This window comes from Hippocampus comes, unplaced genomic scaffold, assembly GCF_001891065.2.
Source record: "Hippocampus comes isolate QL1 unplaced genomic scaffold, H_comes_QL1_v1.1 scaffold27, whole genome shotgun sequence".
Lineage (NCBI taxonomy): Eukaryota > Metazoa > Chordata > Actinopteri > Syngnathiformes > Syngnathidae > Hippocampus > Hippocampus comes.
This window is the reverse complement of record NW_017805145.1, coordinates 247,823-271,141: the sequence shown is the minus strand read 5'-3', so window position 1 is coordinate 271,141 and position 23,319 is coordinate 247,823. Positions and strand designations below refer to the sequence as shown.

Here is a 23,319-nt window from a genome sequence, read left to right as displayed (position 1 = left end):
TTTTTTTTTTATGTCTTTTGAAAGGCAAAGACCTGTAAGCAACACGGGTATTTGAATTTGGCGCCATTGTGACGTGGAATTGTGAGTCATTATTCAAGTACATTCCCACTTGTGGTTGGTACACATCCATTCAACTCAGCAAAAAATGGCTTATGGCGACAACGCACAGCGTCTAAAACTTTGCATTAGCTTCCTACCTCAGAGGAGCTGAGGAATAAACTGCTTGAATTTATTTTGGCAGAAATTAGTAAGCAATCAGAATAGTGCTGTCTTAAGGTTGGCGATGAGAGCAGCCAATTTAACCCCTCGTGGTTAGTACAGTGGACAGTTTATCATGTTATCAGATTACAGGGTGCATGAAAGGGTTAAAGAAAAACAGGTGAAGTTTGTCTGTCTGATTGTTGTTCTTGTTGCATGTCTTGAATGCACAAAGAAAGTACCAGTGCTTCAAGACAGACGTGGGACGTCATTGCTCAAGTAGACATGCTGTGGAGTATGCAAAGTATCAGGGAGATGTGTGTGTGAGAGAGAGAGAGAGCGTGTGTGGGAGACAGGACTGGGTCGCCAATCCGAACACGTTCGTCAGAACTGTTTATGTTGAGAACTGATCTTACTTGAACCCCATTTTTGGTGGAAAAATGGCCTTCCCTTCAGATGGATAAAAACCCACTTCGATGTTTCTGCTTAGTCCGCATCCAACAAACACAATATTTATCAGAATGCCATGCTAATGGAGGCACATAGAACATTTAACCTCCTAAGACCTGAACTCTTGCAAGGCATGCATTTTTATTTGATTTTTATTTTCTCTTTGATATTTAGGCTAATTGGGACCTGATGAGTGTAAAAACAAAGAATAATCTTTTTACATGATGTAACGTCCTCGTAAGTGGACGCCAGGCCCTTGTAGTCCAAAATTTAACATTGTAGTCTTGACAACCCAAAACGTCATGTCCACACATGTGGACGCCAGGTCCCAGGAGGATAAAGCAAATGTAAAGCACATTTTTGAAAATTCTGAGCAAACTGTACTGTACTGTAGATATTCGCACTGCGCCCATGTGATTGGCGATCACCTGATTGTGGTGGGCGGAGTTTGGCTGCATTCAGACAGCGTGCCCGGGGTGGCCCTGATCAACCTTTCCAGGCGCTGCAGCGTCGAGTTCCGTCTGATCACGGTCAGTTCAAATTGCTTCAAACCTGATTTCATCGCATAGACTTGTCGGGAATCTCACTGGTGCTTCTCCTGCCGTTAGGCCTCAGTGCCGTGGCCTCTAATGTTGCACTCGTTCTGCTCCGAGCTGATGGTCCAAAAGGAAGCGGAGCTGATCCTGATTGGCGGAGGAGGCAACTGTTTCTCCTTTGGGACTCATTTCAACCCTCAACTTGTCACCGTGGATCTCAGCCCGGCACTGACAGAAACCGAACTGACTTTAAGGGGTTCCGATGTGACCAGGCAAGAGTTTGTCATCTAACTTGCCGGTTTGCAAAAATGTGTACACAAACAATCAGAGACATCTCACTGTCCTTTCTGGGGAGACTTTTATTTCTTTCATTTTCTCAACCTCCGTTCAAACGTGTTACTTCTTGCCTTGGATCGTAGCCCCATCTTCAAGCCGGGGTTCAGGTTTCTAGCCTGGGTTACAGTTTTAAACAAGGATTAGGGTTTCGTATCAGGGTTTTAATTCCAGGTCTCAAAGGAGAGTTTAAAACAGGATAAGGGAATCTGTCTAAGGTTTCAAAGTAGGGTTTCAAATTGACGTTTCAAGCTAAGGTTATGGTTTTAAAGCTGCATTACATGAAATTAGTTTTATCAACTGAGGTTTCAAGGCACAGTTAAGGTTTCGAAGTAGTTTCAGATTCGGGTTTCAAGACAAGGTTATGTTTTCAAACCAGGGTTAAGATTTCCAGTTCAAATTGGCATTTCTAAGGTTAGGGTTAGGGTCTCAAAAAATTTCATGTAAGGTTTGGGATTAGGCTGGGGATTTCACATTAAAGTTTCAAATATAGATCGGGGTTCCAAATCAGGGTGGAAAGCCAAGGGTAGAGTTTCAAGGCAAGGTTGAGGTTTAACTGTATAGTTGGGTTTTCAAATTAGATTTGTAAACCACATCACGCCACATCAAGTCATCAACGTAAAAGTCAACTACGTGAAGCACTACTCTCGCAAATGCATTTTCTGTCCCTTTTGACTTGCATACAAACTACACCCTGGACTGGTTTCCATTCACGTTGAATACTCATCGAAAAACATACAGTACACAAGCCCAACTTTTTGAATGTTTGCAAAACTACAGAAACTTCAAAATTAGAGACGTCTTTGTCTGCTTTCTGGACAGGCTTTTATTTTGTTGACCTCAGTTGAAAATCTTCTCATTTCCTGTCACGGATCATCACGTAGCATCGTGTCGATTGCGTGGGGTGGGGAGTGGCCATGGGTCGGCGACTCATTCAGTGAGGCGCCTGAAGGATTGGACCGCAGCACTGGCCGCGCCCCAGTCGCCGGGCTTGTGGTACTCGCCCTTCTCCAGGAAGTACTGACGGCCGCGGTAGTTGGGGTGCTCGTAGAACACCCACCAGCCGTCGAAAACCTTGCATGAGTTCACCTCCCTCCAGCGGAATTTTTCCAGGAGCGAGGGGCAGTCCTCCGTGGCCTCGAAAGCCTTGCCCCCAAACTCGGCCTTCTCGTACAACTGCATCTTGTAGACGCCCCCGCTTGTCTGCAATGATGGAAGGAACGGGGATAGTCAGGGAAACGACTCGGAAGGGCAACTCAAACTGGGTTTGGATGTCATTTGGGGAGGCTTAGATTCGCTTTTTGCCTGGAGATCCACAATCAGTTGTATATGGGTCCTGTCAAAGTACAGGTAGATTGATTTCTGGGGAGGTCAATGACTGCTGGTAACTATGAACGCAGCTGCGGGCATTGCTTTAGCAGGACAAATATGTTCACAAGCTGCACTAAATAGAGATACAGTGACATGTGCAAAACAAGATTTTCGTAAAAGTAGAAGTATTGATTTCACTCTTGTACTTTAGTAGAAGTAGTAAAAGTACAAATTTAAATGCTGCAAATTTTGGCTTGTCTCATCAGGGGTTGCCATAGCAGTTACTCGCATTTTTCATCCGGTGCAGATTTTACGCAGGATGCCCTTGCTGCAATGTAACCCACCCATGATTTTTGGGGACTTAGGGCTGGTTGGGTGTTGGGGCACTGGCTGGCAATTGAACCTATTGCATAAAAGGCCACTGCATGTACCACTTCACCACTAATGCACAAAAATGTCCTGTCAGCTGAAAAGTAAAAATTGATTTTTACTGTCAATATGAAATACGCATACTGAATTATATGTCAGTTGCTGCTGGTGTTGGCTACACTATTAAAACAAACCCTGCCACGAATTGCAAACATTTGTAAGTACTGTAATGGTAATTGACTACATCCTAAAAAGTTACATAATTGGGTACGTTTCCAGAAGATGGTGGCAAAGGACTACATAAAGCTCCTACATTCACTGCAATAAAGTTCCTTGGCACCAAGGTCCTACAAAATGGCGGCAAATCAAAACATGAAACTCCTCAGCTCACTTCACCATGGTTCTGTGGTAACAAGATGGCAACAAAGCAATACCGTGACATAGGTGAATTTGCAAATATGAGTGCAATCACTGTATTTGAGTTTTTGAAAGTCAGAAGTTGGTTGTTTTTAGGCTGGCACAAGACACATTTTTTGCTATGAGTCACTCTTGGACCTGACAACATCAAACACTACTCGTAAAGTAGTGATCAACCAAAATCTTGCCGAGGTTGAAAAAAAGTATTCGTACCATGCGGCATCAATACAATCGCCTCTTTCAACACTCAAGTCCTCCAAGTGAACGTGGGCACAACAATCGGGCTTGGACTTACAAAGTGGATCATCTTGCAGGAACTCAGGCGGTCGTTGAGGCCCATCCAGCGCTGGTACTCGGGGTACTCGCCCCGGGTCAGGACGTATTGATAGCCCAGGAAGTTGGGTCTCTCGTATACCACCCAAGCACCGCTCTCCACGCGGATGGAGTTGCAGCGACTCAAGTAAGTGTGGAAGTCGGAACAGTCGCTGTCGCACTCGTACCGGCGGCCCTGGAAGTTCTTGTCCTCATAGAAGACAATCTGCAGGATGGGACAGTAGAACATTTTCTTCCATCGAATCAGAATATGATTTTAATATCCTCCCCACGATTTGCCTGTCCAATGAAGAATTCCATCAATTTTCTACCGCTTATCCTGTGTTATGGTCATAGCAGATGACCCGAACCACTACACTGCCAATGGAATTCTCTGCATGAGCTGATTGAAGGCAAGAGGCGATAGACCACGGCCTGGATTGAGTGCCAGTCAAACGCAGGGAATTCAGTTGGAACCACCAGTCCGACTCTCATAGAAATGGATTCCATGCCAGCTGTGAGAATCACTACACTACCAGTGGAATCTTCAGTTCCACCTGACTTGGTGAGAAAGACAGACTACACCATGGACCAGTTGGAATCGCATTGACTGGAAATAGATTCCATGCCATGAGCACGAAACTCAGCTATGGGAATCACTATGCCTCCAACGGCATCTCCAAGATAGACTACAAAGTTGCCTGTCCAGCCAAGAATTACATTTGAATTTAGAGGTGTTCAATCCCAAGGCCGAGTAGTTGGGAAGCCAGACGAAAACAGCAAAATTTTTCATGTAGCTTTGCCTAAACTCACCCTGCCCATCTTGGATATTTGTTGCGACGCAGGCTCGATGATGCGAAGGTGGCAGCAGTGGTCGGTGTTTGCCCTGAGGTCTCGATGTTGCACTGAGACCTTGAGCGCTCCCTTTTATAGCCCTGCCTCGCCACGTTGGGGAGCGCCAACAGTGGGAGGCAAACAGAGGAACAATCGCTTTGTCATGAAAATGAGATCCAAAAATTGAGTCAGTGATTCTAGCGCTATTCAGTTTTTCCAGAAAAGCGAGGAAGGATTATGGCATAATGAATGCCGGGCATGGTAAGCGTCCAATGACCCCACTTGTCCACTGGCTGCGTCCAGTGCCTGCCCTCCCCTCACCATAATTTCATGTGCCAGCTACGCCGGGTTGCCCCCACCTGGCGAGGGATGAGCTGCCAACTCAGGACTTATTTCTGCCTTGTGGATGCATCCAGATACTGCTCCGTGGCACCATTTAATTATGGTATATAATTTACAAACAATTCAAACAGATGTGTATAATTCCAAATTTGAAAAGAGCACAAGACTGGTACACTGAAGTGAGCATCTTTATTATTATTATTTCTTTTTTTTTTAAGAGCAAGCATAATACATGTTTAAAAGCTGCATGGAAGTGTGACAGCAGCATACATTCATTGTTTTCGAGAAACAACAATGTAAGCAATAATATGACAGGTTTTTTTTTTAATGGCTCACTATGTACAGAGGAAGCTAACCTTGACATATCAAAGGTATGAAGTGCAAACAAGGTGGCCGTTAGGATGAGTACAAAAATATAATATACATGTTAATTCCAGTGACTGACAGAAAAATATACTTTGAAGCACACGTGGTTGGTTGGTGAATGAGCGAAGACAGTCGCACTCACAATAAGGAACTACTTTCCCCATGATGAGGGGGAAAAAAGTGATCTCATTGATAGAGTATGACAATCCACACGAACTGCAGTAGTAGAATTATTCAGTAATACATTAATCCTAACGTTAACATTCAGACATGCAAGGGAGTATCAACTAAATCAAGGATGGGAAAACATTTTCTTATCAACCATTTTACATTTTAAAGTTCTCTGATGGTCACAAGAAACGTCAAATGTATTAAAAATCGTTCATATTTGGAGCATTTGTGCATTAAAGGATTTCAGATTTTGGTGGAGGTCTGTTCTCAAATCAGGGCTCATCTTTATGTAATTCATGTAAACTGCAGAATTTACTGGTTTTCCCTTCATTAGTTTGAATGCAGAAAATAGCGTCAATACAAGTGACCTGTCGTTAACACATTCCAACAACAAAGGAGCCTTGGATTCAAGTTTAATCCCTACATTTTTTGCCATGAATGTCCGTATCAACTTCTTCAACTGAAATAAATACCACAAAGGTGAGAGGTCAACAACTCAACAAGCCATAGGCGAATGTCCCACCGCTCCTCCTGTCTTAATGCACGAGTCGTTCGCCGTCGTCTCGTTCACCGTCGTCTCGTTCACCAGGGCGCCATTGGAGACCTGCAAGGAGGACTCGGGGGGCGGGATCAGGCTGTCCAGTTCCTGCCTGTGTCCCGTCTCCAAGAGCCAGTCGTGGAACTTGGCCTCCACCAGTTCCTGGAACTTGCACTTCTGCTCCCTACAGAACGAATACAGAACACATTTTAGAAGTGACCAAAAGAAGCTAGCTCTTTGTTAGTTTAATTTATTACACTTTTGTGTAGTTATTAACGGTTCATGCATTAATGAACTTTTTTCTGTTTGAGTTTGAAATGTCCGACTGTAACTGAATGCACTTTGTCTCTCGACGAATGTGAGGGATGCTGTATCCCCACCCCACTCCACCCCTCATTCCCCAAGTACCAGCAAGAGCATTAAAGCGTGCACACTTGCTAGTGCGACCGGATGAACGACTGACGATAGATGGACTGTCAGACCGGTGAAATTTACTGACAGAAGTGCGGTTAAAATAACCTGGCGCACAGATAGACTGACGATTATAGTTTGGTTCGGCTTCACAAAATGACAGACTGACGGGTGGGTGCCCAATCCGCTGACGGACCGACAACATTTCGTAAAATGCCCACTTCTGCGTAAGAAAACATCTTCACTCACGAATAGACACGCTCAGTTAATGTTGTACAGTAATCCCTCGTTTATCGCGGTTAATGGGGACCAAAACCACCCACGATAAACGAAAATCCGCAAAGTAGCGTCCAATTAACATAAACAGGTAAAAAAAATATATATATATTTTTATATATGTTTGAAAAAATCCGATGCACTGAACCCGCGATAAACGAACCGTGAAGTAGCGAGGGATCACTGTATTTGGTTTCTTTTGTTGAAGTGCTTTTCACGCAAATATCGTGTGTAATTAGGACTTTTGGTCAAAGTGTGAGAAGACCATGCTTTGGACTGTTTGGCCTTGGTGGATGGGTGCAGTCTACTGAGTGACACTGTCATTATCATTGTAAAAGTTATGTCATTAGAAGTGTAGGTTGTGGCCAGTGTAGTTGTGCATATTAAAACATTGGATTGTTCTTACACTGTCCAGTCAGGGTTACAGTGAGTGTCAAGTCCCTCGAGCAATAGTGACACACTACTGTGACCGACCATTCACATTAGCTAACCTTGTTATTGACTGTTGGCTTCAATTCTCCATTCAAACACTACAGTCATGCGATGGAAAAATACAGCCACCACACAGTCTGTGTATGGTAACTTCTTTGTTTGGTGTTTAATGTACATCTTACAGCATTTACGACTCTATTTTAAGTGTATAGGAGGTGATCCACTGGCAGTTAGTGCCATTTTTCTGTCTTTCAAAAATATATGTTCATGTTTATTTACAGCGCAAGCGCTTCAAATGAAAAAAAAAATACCTTCAGGCAAACTTACAACACAATTTTTATAGTTTTATTTTGGAGCAATTTATTTTGGGAGATAGTTTGCCATTTATATTGACTGGCATTTGCCACACTCTAATTCTGAATTATGAATTCTGCCTAGAGCTATATTGCACAAGTATACATTATTATTCCCCGTGAAATGTACGTCACAAATTGGTCAAGAAATTGGAGTTAAAAAAAAACAAAACAAAACAATTGAAATCGTTTCGTATCTTGATACGCTAACATTATATTCTAAAGTGTTAAAAAAATGAATGTGAAAATCAGTTGTGAAGTTTGCCCCTAGATAGAAGAATAATACTCAATGAGTCACTTAATCGTCTCTTGAAGTAATTGATGCAAAATACTATACTACACTACAGCCAACAGAGGCTATATCGTTTTGCAAGTCGTTTGTGATGGCGTTTTTTTCCCTTATGTTACAAGGCCATTAAAAAAAAAAAAAAAAAGCTTAAATAAATAAATAAATAACCCACACGTCCATCTTCTATACCGCGCATCCTCAAAAGGGTTTTACTTTGGGGAAGTGGCAGTGTTACACACCTGGCCAGGGGCAGATTATTGAAATAGAAATAAATAAGTTATTTTTTGACAAATTAATTATTTGTTTTCCTCATGGTGGGTGACGAATATTGAACTGAAAGCCCATCTACATTTGACAGGGCACTCACTTGTTCAACTGGGCCTCCAGGACAGTCTTTTGCCATCTTTGTATCCTCTTCTGCTTGTCCTCGATTGCTGCCTGATAGCGGGTCGCAAACCCCCCCGGCACTTCGCACGTGTCCCCCTTCATGTGGAAAGGCACTACCAGCATGTGGAACTCCTCTGGGGGCAGGAGACGGTAGCAAGCGGGGTCGGGGTTAGTGGAGGGCTTGACCGGGTCGGTCCCCAGCAGCAGCGGCTGGTCCCACATGTTGGGTACCACCGCCAGCCCCACGCTGGCCATGTGGTCCTCCAGGGAGGGATAGAAGGTGTGGAAGGGGCCCAGGGTGATGTCAGTGTTTCCGGGCAGGAGCAGAGGGCGTGTGGGCGTCATGGCGTGGAGCGTGCAGCGGGATGAGGCTCCGATGACAAACCTGCCCGCCGCGCACACCACGCGCATGTTCTGGCAGCAATTCACATGCACACTGGTCTCCACTGGACCTAGAACCACTGTGCAATCCCTGCACTTGTCCACACTAACCGACCTGGGGAAAAAGACCAAAATGTTAAATTAGAATCAAGTCTGGATTATACAATACACTGCATCTTGTGACTGTGTGGACAAAAAACAGTTTTTATTCAAACTGATTAAGATTCAACGGAAATAAGTATTTTTTCATACATTCAACCAAATTTTGCTGCCAAATATAAAATCCGAATCAGGTCTGGATTATCTACTCATCACACTGAGACAAAAAAAGATTTGACTCAGGTTGAAGATTAAGACTAAATTGTATTTCGGTGTTTTTGTGAGTGTGAATGGTTGTTTGTCTACTTGTGCCCTGTGATTGGCTGGCGACCAGTCCAGGTTACACCCTGACCTAAAACTGCTACGATAGGCTCCAGCACGCCCTGATGAGGATAAGTGGTTCAGACAACAAATGAATGAATGACATTAGACTGAGAAAGAAGTGCATGTTGTGAACATGCAATCTGTCTCAGATCCAGATAGAACTTGACTTGACGTTACAGTATCTGACTGTGTGGACACACAACTGTTTTGACTAAAATTGACTGAGATCTGATAGACTGTATCAGATATTTTTAAATGGGACTTTAATTGTAATCCGAACAAAATCCAGTTTCAGCCTGGGATGAGATTACAGTTTCTGATTACAACTAATGCATTTTGCTCAAATCAAATTTGACAGCCACAAAAATGGGCGAAAAGAGTGTGTCCATCCATCATACTAAAATCCACGATAAACAAATTTTCAAGATCGTGTTCTATTCAAGACTTCAAAAAATATTGCTTTTTTTTCCCACAACAGCTTACATCTGTGAAAATTGTTCTCCTGAAATGTATACATACATATGCTGGCTGTATTAGCTTGCAAATTGGTATTGTGCTAGATCAGGGGTGGGCAATCCCAGTCCTGGAGGGCCGCTATCCTGCATGTTTTCCATCTGTCCCTTCTCCAACACACCTGATTCAAATGATCAGATCATCAGCAAGCTCTGTCGAGGCCTGAACAATTAAATCAGGTGTGTTGCAACAGGGACAGATGGAAAACATGCAGGATAGCGGCCCTCCAGGACTGGGATTGCCCACCCCTGTGCTAGATTGATGGAGCAGAAGACAAAACACATTTTATCAACCGACTTGTGTAAATACATTTTCCAGTAGGCTACTGTATATTCAATTATTTTATACATTAGGTTATGTACAGGTAGTTTTTTTTTTCTTCATTTACAAACAAAAAGGACCATATAAAAGCTATTGTGAAAGAAATACTAAGTAGCATTTTATTCACTGAACAGTTCGCTTTGCAAATTCCCAGTCTTATAAGCAGCTGACTTGTGACCTTAGAGTTGCAAGTGGACATTATTAACCTGAGAGGCGAGAGGAGGTAGATGAAGGCGTCAGCACATCGGTGGATCTTAATGTTGGCTCCTGTCATCTTGTCAGAGGTCTTGGCAAGGGTCTGCTTACAGACCTGAGACATGAGCACCATCTTGCTCCCAGCTGGGGCCATGTGAGTGTTTCGGGCTATCTTGGCACGCTTCATAGCGCCTTCCACTAGATACAAAGAGAATGGTAAGGTAAAGTAAAGACAAGCTTGAAGGAGGAGATTTGTGTATTTTTTAAGATTTGGGGTACTTTGTTGGGCCCAGGCTAGCTTCTTCCCGGAGCGCAGGCAGGACGTTATCCCAAAAGGATTGAGAGTGAGGTTATGTTGAAGACAGGAGATGAGCTGGTGAAGAGGGAAGGAATGGCTGAGAGCAGAGTAGCCTGCATGCATCTGTAGCGGACCTCTACTCAACAACCTATGAACAGGTTGGACAGGCCTGCCCGGGTGCTCCCAGCCCTCCAGGAGCAGACCCAGACTGTGTACGGCCTCCAGTGAGATCTGGGAGCAGACAGGCCACAGGTCAGTGATCAGTAACCTGATGTGAGCTAACACGAGTGGGTGGTCCACACACCTGACAGTCACGCGGGACCCTACCAGACTCAGACAGCTGGTTTGGCTCCACCAGCAGCTCCAGAAGCTCCGCAAGGTGGCTCTGCACAAAGGACAGGTGGGCCTGGTCGTCCCAGTTCTACTGAACAACCAAAACACATAAAATAAATAAACAATCGATTGTGGCCACGTTTATTCATATCGTGTGCTCGCAAAACTCCTCAGTTACAAGAGCAACAGAAATACGGGCTGGGTCATGGAAGACCTTATTCCATTTTGGTGAGAGTTTGGATAATGGGGTAACTCCTAGAATTTATATTCAACTTTTGCAAACATTTAATTTTAAATTGTGCTTTATTTTTTCCAGATAATATATGAATCATAATGACCAAATTCAGACACATGGAGGAAGTGTGTTTCCATAAAATTATGCAATTAGAATCGCTCTGCCACTAAATGTCATTCTACTAATTTTGGTAAAGGGTATATCTATTTTGTTGTTTAATTCTCATTTGCACGGTATCTTATAATTTATCTACATCGATGCTTGGTTTTAATAATTTGAATCTTATTATTTTATATGATTTTATTGTGATTTCTGTAATGTCTTAGTATTTTGTTTGTCTTTCTGTAATGCTTTCGATTTTTTATGTAAAGCACTTTGAACTGTCTTGTACATGAAGTATGCTATACAAATTAACTTGCCTTGCCAGCTCTTGTGGTGGCTATCATCTGATATTCTAAGTGGACCTAATGTGGTGACGGGTGAGTGTGTTCAAGTACATGAGGATGACCTTGTTCTGGGAGCTGGTCTTGGCCTCACGTTCTGATGGAGATGGAGAGCGTGTGCGATGGCTGGGCCACTCCTCTCCAATGAGCGATTTACGCAGGGACACTCGGTTCAGCTGTTGAATGTGAAGGAAGAGGAGGAACTGCAGCGTGTCCACGGACCTCTGGGAAACAAAGAAACTACATCAACATGAATGCCAGCGTGTGAATCTGGACACTTGCCGATAAAAGGCATGGCCGAGCAAGTGACGTCAGGAGCTGGAGTTGGCCGGTGCTTTGGTTCAGTGTGAGTGTATCGGTGTTGTGGCAGGCAGTGCTCTTTGTGAGTGTTCTCATGAAGTATTTGTGTGTTTGACTGTTTGTCCCATGTGTTTTTCTTGTGGCTCTCCTTTCCTAAAAGCAGGGGCATTAGAGTACCTTAAATCCTCCCTACTTTGTTTCCCCTCACATGGAGCAGTTATACATGATTGTATTCTGATTTAAATTACCATAGTGTTTTTACAACATTACCAACACATTTAAACGACTTTGCAGTAGGTCCGAACGGCATAGTCCAGTCAAAAATATGTGCTCCATATGAGCAGTAACACGCTTCCGGAGTTGAAGTCACAAATTATCCTTTTTTTCCTACCATTTTTAGAGGGATGCAAACTGTAACCCAAAATAAACCAAATTAATAAAAATAATAAAGGGAGGTATGTGTTGGGGGTTTTTTTGGTGTACTGCTGCTTTCCCCTTGTTCAGCAAAGCAAAGTAGAGCTGCTATTCAGAAAGAGTCAATAAAAACAATACACGATAGGCTTTGGATGCTGTAATGTAGCTGAGGAATCGGGGGACTAAAAATAGACGTGTTCCATTTACAAATGCACAAGTAGCTGGGGCCGCAACTCAAAGTGAACCAGGATGTATAGGTAGTACAGGATTACATTAGAATAATTACTTTCTTTTTGTTTAAACTAACAAAAGTTTTTAAATTATTACTATTTATTTTACCTCGTTCCTATGTTGGTCAAGCTCACTTTTGCTTGAACACTGGGAGAGACACTCTGCCCATTCCAGTCGGTCCCCGGGTGAGTGGCCAGTAAAGAGGTCAAAGGTCTCAAAGTAGAGCCATGCTAGGTCTTCTGCAAGCTGCAGCTTTCCACATGCAATGTGCCTCCACATGAGCCAGGTCAAGGACGGGAAGCAGCCATCGCGGGTGCGCACATAGGTGGCCATCTTGCGAAGGTAGTGCAGGCTGAGCTTGGAGGAGGGCGCCACCTAAGATAAGGGATCACCCCTGAGTTATTTTGTAACTGGATGCTTGATTTGATGGTGTACACTCACCTGAAGGGCACCCAGGAGGAAGGGCTCCATACGTGGCCAGATGCTTACCCTGTCTGAATCCATGTCTGAGGAAATAGAGTACGTACTGTATCAAATCAGTTTGACTAGTTCTTAAAAATTCATTTGCATCTATTATTTCAAATATGTTATTGTTGATATTGTATGTAGCCAACTGACACTGAGCAAACGTGAAAGATACACATCAATACTAAAACTGAAAATGAATTGATATTAAATAATGAATGTAAATGTCTTTGGGGATATCAGGGTTCATCAAATTCCATGTATGTGTATGTAGATATATTTATTTATTTTTTGTTTTGTTAAATCCAGTAGAGTTTAAATTTAAGACAAGCTTCCGAACGATGCCCATGTCCCAAAGTTGCTACAGTCCATAAATTACATGCATTTGCTCTTAAGAGCCACAACTAAGACCACATCACTGTTTTTGTTGGTTCCTCTATTGTGAATGCGTGATGTTACTACGAGTCATTCGGGTCAATTATTTCTTAGATTTTTTATTTATTTATTTTTTTACAATTTCCAATCCATAAATCCCACTTGGCACCATGTGCTAACATTTCTTAATACTGCTGAAAGACTTCCGATGCCAAATAAGACCTTGCACTGAGAATTAATGACTTTTAAAACTGAACTTTATGCTGCCATGACAACCAGACTGCTGCCACCTTCACCTGACTCATTGCAGAGATCTTTGTAGCAAAACCACGGCGAAAACGAACGCTTTCACATATCGTCAAACCTGAATGTGTTGTCTCAAGAGACAAGGGGCGCGTCTAACTATCAAATCGGACATTTGTCGCCCAAACGAGACTTGCTCACCGCCGTGAACTTAGCCTAAAGTGACAAGTTGAGCTAAAGCGAGGCTAACAAACGCGACTCTTACCTTCACTCTTCTTCGACGGCCAAACGTCTGCTTGGTCCATCTCGCCGGGAGAGCGCCTCGTTGAGAGGTCCAAACCATTCACGTGTTAGAAGTCCACCAGTTTGTTCGGAGGTTTGTTGAGAGATTCAGCCAAGCTGGGGAACATTTCTGCTCTACTTCCTATTTGGCGCCCTCCTCCGCTGCTCGCGAAGAGGAGGACAATGCTGCCCCTATTACCATGCTGCGCATGCGTCAATGAGTACACTCTGTTGCCATGTCATTAGGTACATCCATCCATTCATCCATTTACCAATCCGTTTATTCTCACAAGGGTCGCGGGCGTGCTGGAGCTTAGCCCAGCTGTCTTCGGGCAGGAGGCGGGGTACACCCTGAAGAGGTTGCCAGCCAACAGCAATCATTCCATTAACCTGCCATGCATGTTTTTATAATGTGCGAGGAAACCACACTACATGTATCTGGAGAAAACCCACCAGCACGTGGAGAACATGCAATCTCCACACAGGAAGGTCCCTGAATGTGTTGTCTCAAGAGACAAGGGGCGCGTCTAACTATCAAATCGGACATTTGTCGCCCAAACGAGACTTGCTCACCGCCGTGAACTTAGCCTAAAGTGACAAGTTGAGCTAAAGCGAGGCTAACAAACGCGACTCTTACCTTCACTCTTCTTCGACGGCCAAACGTCTGCTTGGTCCATCTCGCCGGGAGAGCGCCTCGTTGAGAGGTCCAAACCATTCACGTGTTAGAAGTCCACCAGTTTGTTCGGAGGTTTGTTGAGAGATTCAGCCAAGCTGGGGAACATTTCTGCTCTACTTCCTATTTGGCGCCCTCCTCCGCTGCTCGCGAAGAGGAGGACAATGCTGCCCCTATTACCATGCTGCGCATGCGTCAATGAGTACACTCTGTTGCCATGTCATTAGGTACATCCATCCATTCATCCATTTACCAATCCGTTTATTCTCACAAGGGTCGCGGGCGTGCTGGAGCTTAGCCCAGCTGTCTTCGGGCAGGAGGCGGGGTACACCCTGAAGAGGTTGCCAGCCAACAGCAATCATTCCATTAACCTGCCATGCATGTTTTTATAATGTGCGAGGAAACCACACTACATGTATCTGGAGAAAACCCACCAGCACGTGGAGAACATGCAATCTCCACACAGGAAGGTCGGAATCGAACCCTCGACCTCTGCACTGTGAGGCCGGCGTACTAACCAGTCGCCCACCATGCAACCGGCCAACATCCATTATTAATTAATATCATGGAATGCGTCAAAATGTTATTTATGCTAGAAACGGTGACACTATTAGAAATAGTCTTGAAACAATCTGTTTCCAGCTCAAGGTTCCCTGTCCAAAATAAAGTAAACTAGAGTATTTACAATACGAGCCAAACCGGTTCCCTTCACAATGACAATATAGTGTGGAATCTCAATTCATCACAAGCCATACACTCAGTGCCGCGTTTTCGGCCGTTCACACAGTCGTTGGCTTCCGCTTTCGGGAATACGCTTTAATAATTTTGTTGATAATCTTGATTGGCTATTTGCGTGGATGATTAAAAACTAAGTGAAAGAAGTGTGATTCTCAATACTTCATCGGTATTATCCCGCAAAATGTTTGTTTGTTTTTTACATGGTTCACAAAAGATATTGTTATTGATTACTCTTTTTGTGGAGGATCGCCCGAATACAGGTATATATCTCTTTAAATGTGGGTGGGGTTTCGACACGTCTCCCGGTAGGCGGGACTTCCTCGACAAGCCGGAAAAAAGGCTTTCCTGTGACTGGCAGCTGGATACAACCTTCAGAAGAAGCCGGCTCTTCTTTTCAAGATTTCGTTAAATATATATATTTTGGGGTTTATATATGGCGACCAAAGGGATGAAACTGTACAGTGTGTGTTGTTTGCTTCTCTGGGTTATCACTGCAGTGTTTGCCGGGTAAGTAAGTGGTTTTGCGCTGAAATGGTCGCTCACGCAGCATCGCCAGCTGGTACACATGTTCCACTGTGATTGGTTCAACCGGTGCAGTGCACAAGAGGCTAAACTACTCTTGTTTTTACATTTGTTTCGGTGTTAATTGTGTCATTAAATGGAACAAGCTAGTTCTGTAAGTAAGAAACCCCCATGCATTTGTCTACCAAACTAGCCTGTTCACTTGTCTTTTTGTCCCAGCAACAGGATTATTGTGTTGGTACATGCACATTTGTGAATGGTTTTTAGCTTATGTATTTCTCCCGTAGGCGAGATTTTTACAAAATCCTTGGGGTGAGCAAGAGTGCATCAATCAGGGACATCAAGAAAGCCTACAGAAAGCTAGCTCTCCAGTTACACCCCGACAGGAACCAAGACGACCCCAAAGCTCAGGATAAATTCGCCGACTTGGGCGCTGCCTACGAGGTATGACACATTTTTAATTTTCCTACAAAGCTTCAGAAGTGATAATTCATACAAAGAGTCAGATTTCGTGAAATGTCTTCCGGAAGACCCCGAGCACACGGCTTTTATTCGCTGAGCTGATCGGTTGCCCGTGGAAACATTAGGCTCGTCGTGATTGGTCAACTGTACTGTGTGGCTGCATCGGATTGGCTAGATATTGCCGAAATATAAAGTTATTTGCGATAACGTCTTGTGGTTATTCTAATATTCGAGTCGCACTGCTGTCAATGGCTTAACATTTCGGAAGATAAATACATAAAAAGTGATTTCGCGTTTTTGAAATATTTATAATGTTATTGATTTATGGCTGCATCACAACTTCTACTTCACAAAGATGATACAGTAATGCCTTCTGTTGATGGACACTGTCCTAGGTTTATTATTGTCACAATGTCTTTAGTTTTGCGGTTTGCACCGGTATGACTGGCACTCTGTTGTCATGTGGTCTTGTTTTTCCCCAGGTTTAAAAAAAAAAGTTTTCCTTGCTGTCCTGTGGGGTTAAGATAGCACACGTTGTTAATATTCGTCAACTGTGGGCGTGTGAAGCCCTTTGAGGCTCTTGTGTGATTAGGGACCATGTAAATAAATTTGACTTGACTTTTCATTTACAGGTTCTTTCAGATGAGGAGAAAAGGAAACAGTATGACGCATACGGAGAAGATGGACTTAAAGAAGGCCACCACAGTTCACACAATGATATCTTCTCCAGGTTGGTCCTGTTAACATAAATGGAAACAATAGACATCAGGATTCTTGATTACAGTAGAACCCACTGTGTTTTTAAACATCTCAACATCTTTAAATGTGAAATCGAGATAGCCAACACACACTAGAACCTGTAACATTTACTCAAAATATACTTGAGCAATTCACACATTTTTTTAAATGAAATTTGAGTCATTTAATTTTAAGTTACATTCACTTGCCAGTGTCAAGTAAAATTCTCTTGAGACGAATCTGTCATAAAAATAGTATTACTTTATTACATTTATGTAGAATTCGAACTTGTCAATTCAAAAAGTAAATCTTACATCTGTACTGTATTCACTGTCATGACACTTGAGTACATTTTACTTCGTCTTGTTTAAAAATTCGAATATCTTGTTTTAAGTTGTTTTCCTCAATACAATTAAGTCAATGTTTCATATTCACAATTGGTACTTGTCGTGTCACAATAATGCTTTTCTATTCTTTATTCAACCTACCTTTGTCACGAACTAAAATAAAACAAAGTTGTGGAGGTATCCCCAAAATGGCAATACCACAAAAAATATTGGGAGGCATACATTTTTTTTTTTTTTGTTTGAGTGGCATAATTAATACATCACTTAAACCTGTTTGCTGTATTGAAAAATGTCAGCCACAAGCCCCTAGTAGATCAGGGAGATGAAAATCCCTCTTAAAACACCCTGCAACCCACTATAATCAGTCAAGATAATCTTTCAGAGACATCCATGAATTGTTTGACTTTCATTGGAAGGCTACAGAGTGCTCAAATTTCGTCTGATTATCTGTATGTGTGTACCATGCTTAACCCATGTGTTGCAGTCGATCTAAATAAGTTTATATAACGCAACATACAATTTTACAAAAATTGTAAAAGTATTATTCCTGAATATTTATTTCACTTTCAACCACTCGACATGTTCAGTGGCATCAGTGCTATACATACACATATAGTTCTTATTTTATTCTTTGTATTTTTGCCCTCTATGGACAATAAAAGCGGTATTGTGCTATGACCAAAACATAAATATAAATCTATATAAATAAAACATGAATTGGAACATTTCATATCACACACTTTTTAATGCTGTGTCTTTGATTTAAAGATGACAATACGCAAAAATCTACAAAAATTGTAGAAATTGTAACATATGGGGTAACCCATGTGTTACAAACATCGTAGAAATTGCAGCACAAGGGTTACAGTCGAAAACAATCCGTTCTACAGCATTGGTTGAACGTCACCTGTTGCGAAACTATCCTCGCACGAGAAATAAGGACAAAAGCATCCACTCAAACTTGCATAGCCAGAAACTTTTATTATCTCACCTGTCTTCTTTTTTATGTCTGGTACCCTTCTGTCCTGACATGAATTAAAAAAAGAAAAAAAGCTCCACACAAAGAAATCAAAAGAAAACGCAATGCCCTTAGTGTCTTACCTGAGAGCACAAGCGTCAGATTTGCCCCGCCACGTCATTTATGTGGCCCAGGAAAGCAAATTTGCCTTGCTAAAATCTGTACTGCAATTTCAAATTGTCATGTGAAATGAATAACGTTGAGATTCTGCAATAATTTTTTTACCCTGTTTACACTCACTTGAACAAACTATTATAATAGAATGATTTCAGAACTAGTCATCATTAATTTGTTGTGTACAAGTAATAATGCGATGTGACGATAAAACATTTGTGTGGTTTCACTGTCATAATGGCCCTCCGAGGGAAGACGTAACTCCAAAGTGGCCTGTGACAACATTGAGGTTGACACCCTACCTTAGAGGCATATTAGTCCCTAAAGTGTTGCTGAAATTTCAGATTTTATGACTGTTAGAAATTTTCACTTTTGGGTTCTATGGTAATCATCACACTTGTTGAAAACAGAAAAAAAAAGGAGAAGCCCCTCTGTGACCTTTGAGACATATTTTTCATGGAAATTGTGGTCAAATTTTAAATTGACCAACCGGTGATACGACAGTGTTGGCTTACAATTGTTGTGTCCCGATGTGTAGTTTCTTTGGCGACTTCGGTTTCATGTTTGGAGGCAACCGACAACAGCAGGATCGAAACATCCCCAGAGGAAATGACATCGTACTTGACTTGGAGGTCACGCTTGAAGAGGTCTACGCTGGCAACTTTGTAGAGGTGACTAAAAGTTCCCACATTGACTTGGCATGTTCTCACCATGCCTATGTAGGCTTTTTATGGGTACTATGACTTAGGTGCATTTCTGTTGGGCAGTGATTTAATCCACCTCTTAATTCCACTGCAATTGTTTCACAAAAACAGAATGCTTGAGTTCTATCCCAAGCGTCTTCGGGCGGTAGCAGGGGTACACCTTGAATTAGTTCCCAGCCAATCACAGGGCACACATAATACAACAAACAAAAAAGTTCCATAATAATCTTCCACTTCTTATTTTAAATGTCTTGATTTTTTTTGCGGCCAGGTTGTGCGTAACAAACCCGTAGCCAAAGAGGCGCCCGGAAAGCGGAAATGCAATTGTCGACCGGAGATGAGGACCACGCAACTTGGCCCGGGCCGCTTCCAGATGACGCAAGAGATGGTGTGCGATGAATGTCCCAATGTCAAGTGAGTCTCATTTTTTAAATTTTTTTATTTATCGCGATCCTTGAGAGGAAAGAAATTTCATCTGTGCTGTATGTTGCACAAAGAGCATATTTGACAGTAAAGCTGACTTGACTCGACTTGACTTGGCTTTGTTCAATGGAGCCTTTTTGTGCCATTTGCTTAATTACACCAGGCTGGTGAATGAGGAGAGAACGCTGGAGGTGGAAATTGAACAAGGTGTGAGAGATGAGATGGAGTATCCCTTCATTGGGGAAGGTAAGCTTCAGGACCACCAGTATGGTACCATTGTCACATTACGACACAGTAGCATGACAAAGGATCAAATAGCAGTGTGGTTGCTGCGCCAGTGAAAACACAGCTCTCCAAATGTTGTGATTTTTTATTTTATTTTATTTTTGGAAATCAACAAAAATATACTGCGTTTGTGTTTCTAATAAGACAAAAATATGAGTAAAAAAGTGCTTTCCATTTTAGTTTGCTAGATACTTCATTCAACTTGTGAGGGACATTCGATGATTTCTTAATTTATTAAAAAATACGTGTTTTACTCAGGGGAGCCTCACATCGACGGAGAACCCGGAGATCTGCGTTTCCGCATCAAAGTGTTAAAGTACAAGCCAACTTTATAACTTAACGCTTTGGTCACAGAATGCACAAGAACATGGCATTGAGGAGACATTTGTGTTTCGTAGACATCGCGTCTTTGAGCGCAGGGGAGATGACCTGTATACCAACGTCACCATCTCCCTGGTGGAGGCACTGGTCGGCTTTGAGATGGACATCATTCATTTGGACGGACACAAGGTACTCCTCGTCTGTTATGCTCACTTTCTCTTTAAAGTGCTGTCAAAGCACTGCAAACCGTTTTCTTTCTGCTCGGTAGGTACACATAGTGCGGGACAAGGTAACCAAGCCTGGTGCCAGGATGTGGAAGAAAGGCGAAGGCCTGCCCAACTTCGACAATATCAACATCCGTGGGTCTCTTATAATCACCTTTGACGTAGAGTTTCCTCAAACACAGATGGATGAAAAGCAGAAAAACGGTAAGTGCTTTGCATTTATGAAAAGAATCGATGAGAAAATTCCTGTACTGTTCATTTGGGGCCACTGTTGTGTAAATCTTGCCTTCGGTGCTGCTATAAGAGATTTGTCAGTCACTGTTTTTAACTGACGTTCGACTGACCACGATAAACGATTTCAATCCTTCTGCAGGTATTCGTAACCTATTGAAGCAAGGCTCCATACAGAAGGTATACAATGGACTACAAGGCTACTAGCATATGCTGCTTGGACTGACACGTACATGACAAACAACATGCAAACTACAACAGCAGCAGCAGCAGGACGAGCGTGACCTGCACTACATTTCTGGCCGCAGTCTATTTATGTTTGTTTTGTTTTCCCAACTCAGGATGTCTTGAATTTATTCGTTTTTACATTTCAACAATCTTTTCTGCGCACCCCCCACCCTCCAAAACCACATTTTAGGTGTATTTAAGGTTACAGGCTATATAAAAGAAGTGGGCGCTGGGGCCAATTTGATTTTGTAATAAATCAAATAAATCCAGGGAAAGTTTGCTCTTTGACTTTTACACAAATTGGCATTATGTTCACAACCAACAGAGGTTTTAAGGGGAATTGGTTTTCTCTTCGAGTCTCGAAGGCTACGTCTTCTTCTTTTACATGGTCTTTTGTTCCATTCACACATTTTGTTCATTGCTGAAGAACCAGCACACTTACATGTGAACAACATAGGAAATATACAATGGAAAACTGTAAAAATAATTGTTCAATTAGTGAAGTATTTTGCACTTCTATGATGCCTCTTTTTACTTTAATGATAAAATTCCTCACCTAGATGGGATAAACGTTTCAAATGCTGCACATTTATCATGGATCAAAATTTTTTTTCCCTTTGTGTTTTACAAAAGTGCAACGCTGCCTCCAACTGTGAATTAACTAGTCTTTTGTTTTCATTTCGGTTTTAAAGCTGAGTGGGGTTAACTGATTTTTGGGGAGTATGAATAAAGATTTCTACCGGTTGTGATGATGATGCTATTACTTGAATTCTCCAGTAGATTGCGATAGAGTTCCATATATGAACGAATTGATGAATGCGTTTTTCAGGAAACACTTCCATTTGGAATGCACTTGTTACCCAGTAAGTTTATTATATTGTAAGTATAATTAAATCCCACATTAACGTACAGTGGTAGAGAAGGCAGGTTAAACGCTTAAGTATAAACATGAAATTATATAACATTGTTTGGGGGGGGGGGGAGATTGGGTGTATGCAATGAATGTATCGGGCCATTTGGGGGCACTGTAAACTGTTGTGGTTAAAATTTCATACAAAGTACACTGCCACCTAAACAATATTTAGCTTTCCAATTACCGCCACCACAAGGCCAAAGTGTTACTGGTAATTAAAAGTGAGACGGATTTAAAAAAAAAAGAAGTGAATTTACCATTATTGTAAGACACTAATATTATACACAGTTTGAATATTAACACTGTGCTTGAGAAAAGAAAAAAAACTCATACTGTAAAAGCAAAATTCACACTCACATTCTCAGCTATGAATATTTTAGAGCACTGTGTGGAGTTTGCATGTTCTCCCCAGGCCTGTGTGGGTTTTCTTCGGGTACTCCGGTTTTTCTCCCACATTCCAAAAACATGCATGGCAGGCTAATGGAACACTCTAAATTGTCCCTTGTTGTGATCGTGAGCGGGTCCATGTGGGCCCTACAATTGGCTGGCTACCAGTTCAGGGTGTACCCCACCTACTGCCTGAAGACACCTGGGATAAGCTCCAGCACGGCCGCGACCCTAGTGAAGATAAACGGATTAGAAAATGGATGGATGGATGTATCAGAATCAAGGCCCGTGATCCACATTTGGTGAGCATCAAGTCTTGTTATAAGCCTAAAGCAGGCATTGGCACATGGTGGGCTGCAGACCACACACTGAGTGGCCCCTTTATTTACCCCCCCCCCTCCCCCCCAAAATAAGAAAATAGATAGATACAACGAGATACCCCAGAAAACATCTTAAACATGAAAAAATATCAAGGGGGTGTCAGTGATTATGCAAATCCACGGATGTCAAACTGCGAATATGCAGGGTGGACTGTAGTTTCAATATCATCAGTAACCGCCAGATGGCAGACATGTCTTAGTTATGCTTACACTGGGTCATTTACTGCCCTATATAAACTACATGAGTAGGCTTGATTGATTAATTGATTGATTGTTTGATTGCAGATTTGGAATGTTATGCAGGACAAACATTACCTCAATAATGTCAACATTTTGAATGAGTTCATTTTTGTAAAAAATGTACAAAATGATTTCTTGCACATACAATGGTTTCTTGTTGAGCAGTTTTGTGCCACCCTTAAATGGTCATTTTTATGCCTTTTAATTTATTGTTTGCCTCAAATATTTTGTTGTTGGGTTGAGATAGTGGCTCTATTATACATGCATTGAAAAATATATTCTCAATAATGACATACATTAGGACCATGAAAGCTACAGTATTTTGCATGTGCATTAAGCCTGCATTTTGTCAATTTCTAAAATAGCTTCTCTGACATACATATGGTTAGGAACCGTCTGGTCCTATGTGGTCCCCCCTGTAAAATGGATGAAAAATTGTGGGGCCTTCCAACATTTAATTTGCCCATCCCTGGTCTAAAGCATTACCCAACTACATTTCCCACAAGTACAGTACAAACAGTAATCGTGGTGGAATGCAGGGGCAAGTGTGTATATGTTACAATATGACAAACATTTCTGTTGTTTTCAGTCTTA

At 42.2% G+C, this 23,319-nt stretch overlaps 4 protein-coding genes across 6 annotated transcripts in view; 2 read left to right on the top strand and 2 right to left on the bottom strand.

Annotated features, from left to right (window-relative positions):
* Positions 1 to 10,148, top strand: part of lcmt2 (leucine carboxyl methyltransferase 2) — a 16,940-nt gene extending 6,792 nt beyond the window's left edge. The window contains exons 13-14 of one of the 2 annotated variants that reach the window (XM_019867696.1): positions 1,043 to 1,178; positions 1,257 to 2,311. In XM_019867696.1, the coding sequence (XP_019723255.1) occupies positions 1,043 to 1,178; positions 1,257 to 1,475 (355 nt within the window). In that variant the 3' untranslated portion in view covers positions 1,476 to 2,311. Of the gene's footprint in view, positions 1 to 1,042; positions 1,179 to 1,256; positions 2,312 to 10,117 lie in introns of those variants that run through there. The other variant, XM_019867697.1, reaches the window with a different exon arrangement.
* On the bottom strand, positions 2,404 to 5,177 carry crygs2 (crystallin, gamma S2). Its single transcript, XM_019867708.1, has 3 exons — positions 4,740 to 5,177; positions 3,910 to 4,152; positions 2,404 to 2,720 (listed from the first exon to the last, which is right to left on the bottom strand). Exons 1-3 carry the CDS (start codon positions 4,746 to 4,748, stop codon positions 2,448 to 2,450), a joined length of 525 nt encoding a protein of 174 aa, XP_019723267.1. The 5' UTR covers positions 4,749 to 5,177; the 3' UTR covers positions 2,404 to 2,447.
* tbccd1 (TBCC domain containing 1) lies at positions 5,275 to 14,717 on the bottom strand. 2 transcript variants are annotated; one of them, XM_019867702.1, is made up of 9 exons: positions 14,415 to 14,717; positions 12,854 to 12,918; positions 12,521 to 12,787; positions 11,533 to 11,691; positions 10,761 to 10,877; positions 10,438 to 10,687; positions 10,170 to 10,356; positions 8,306 to 8,821; positions 5,275 to 6,361 (listed from the first exon to the last, which is right to left on the bottom strand). In XM_019867702.1, exons 1-9 carry the CDS (start codon positions 14,452 to 14,454, stop codon positions 6,136 to 6,138), a joined length of 1,827 nt encoding a protein of 608 aa, XP_019723261.1. In that variant the 5' UTR covers positions 14,455 to 14,717; the 3' UTR covers positions 5,275 to 6,135. The 2 variants fall into 2 exon arrangements, with proteins under 2 accessions (XP_019723261.1, XP_019723260.1); XM_019867701.1 differs by lacking the exon at positions 14,415 to 14,717 and adding an exon at positions 13,761 to 14,063.
* Positions 14,718 to 15,501: 784 nt separating this feature from the next.
* On the top strand, positions 15,502 to 21,554 carry dnajb11 (DnaJ heat shock protein family (Hsp40) member B11). The gene is made up of 10 exons (XM_019867728.1): positions 15,502 to 15,695; positions 15,998 to 16,154; positions 16,805 to 16,902; positions 18,928 to 19,060; positions 19,365 to 19,507; positions 19,680 to 19,762; positions 20,060 to 20,117; positions 20,200 to 20,311; positions 20,391 to 20,550; positions 20,720 to 21,554. Exons 1-10 carry the CDS (start codon positions 15,622 to 15,624, stop codon positions 20,782 to 20,784), a joined length of 1,083 nt encoding a protein of 360 aa, XP_019723287.1. The 5' UTR covers positions 15,502 to 15,621; the 3' UTR covers positions 20,785 to 21,554.
* Positions 21,555 to 23,319: the final 1,765 nt, after the last annotated feature.

Excerpts from the sequence above, each read along its gene's own strand:
- tbccd1 (XM_019867702.1), bottom strand. The coding sequence starts at position 14,454 with ATGGACCAAGCAGACGTTTGGCCGTCGAAGAAGAGTGAAG. Across the intron at positions 10,688-10,760 it reads GGGTCCCGCGTGACTGTCAG|ATCTCACTGGAGGCCGTACA; the intron begins GTGTGTGGACCA and ends GTCTGCTCCCAG. Across the intron at positions 6,362-8,305 it reads CTGGAGGCCCAGTTGAACAA|GGAGCAGAAGTGCAAGTTCC; the intron begins GTGAGTGCCCTG and ends TTCGTTCTGTAG.
- dnajb11 (XM_019867728.1), top strand. The coding sequence starts at position 15,622 with ATGGCGACCAAAGGGATGAAACTGTACAGTGTGTGTTGTTTGCTTCTC. Across the intron at positions 16,155-16,804 it reads ACTTGGGCGCTGCCTACGAG|GTTCTTTCAGATGAGGAGAA; the intron begins GTATGACACATT and ends TTTCATTTACAG. Across the intron at positions 20,118-20,199 it reads TTCCGCATCAAAGTGTTAAA|ACATCGCGTCTTTGAGCGCA; the intron begins GTACAAGCCAAC and ends TGTGTTTCGTAG.
- crygs2 (XM_019867708.1), bottom strand. Across the intron at positions 2,721-3,909 it reads CCTGCAAGATGATCCACTTT|ACAAGCGGGGGCGTCTACAA; the intron begins GTAAGTCCAAGC and ends CCATCATTGCAG.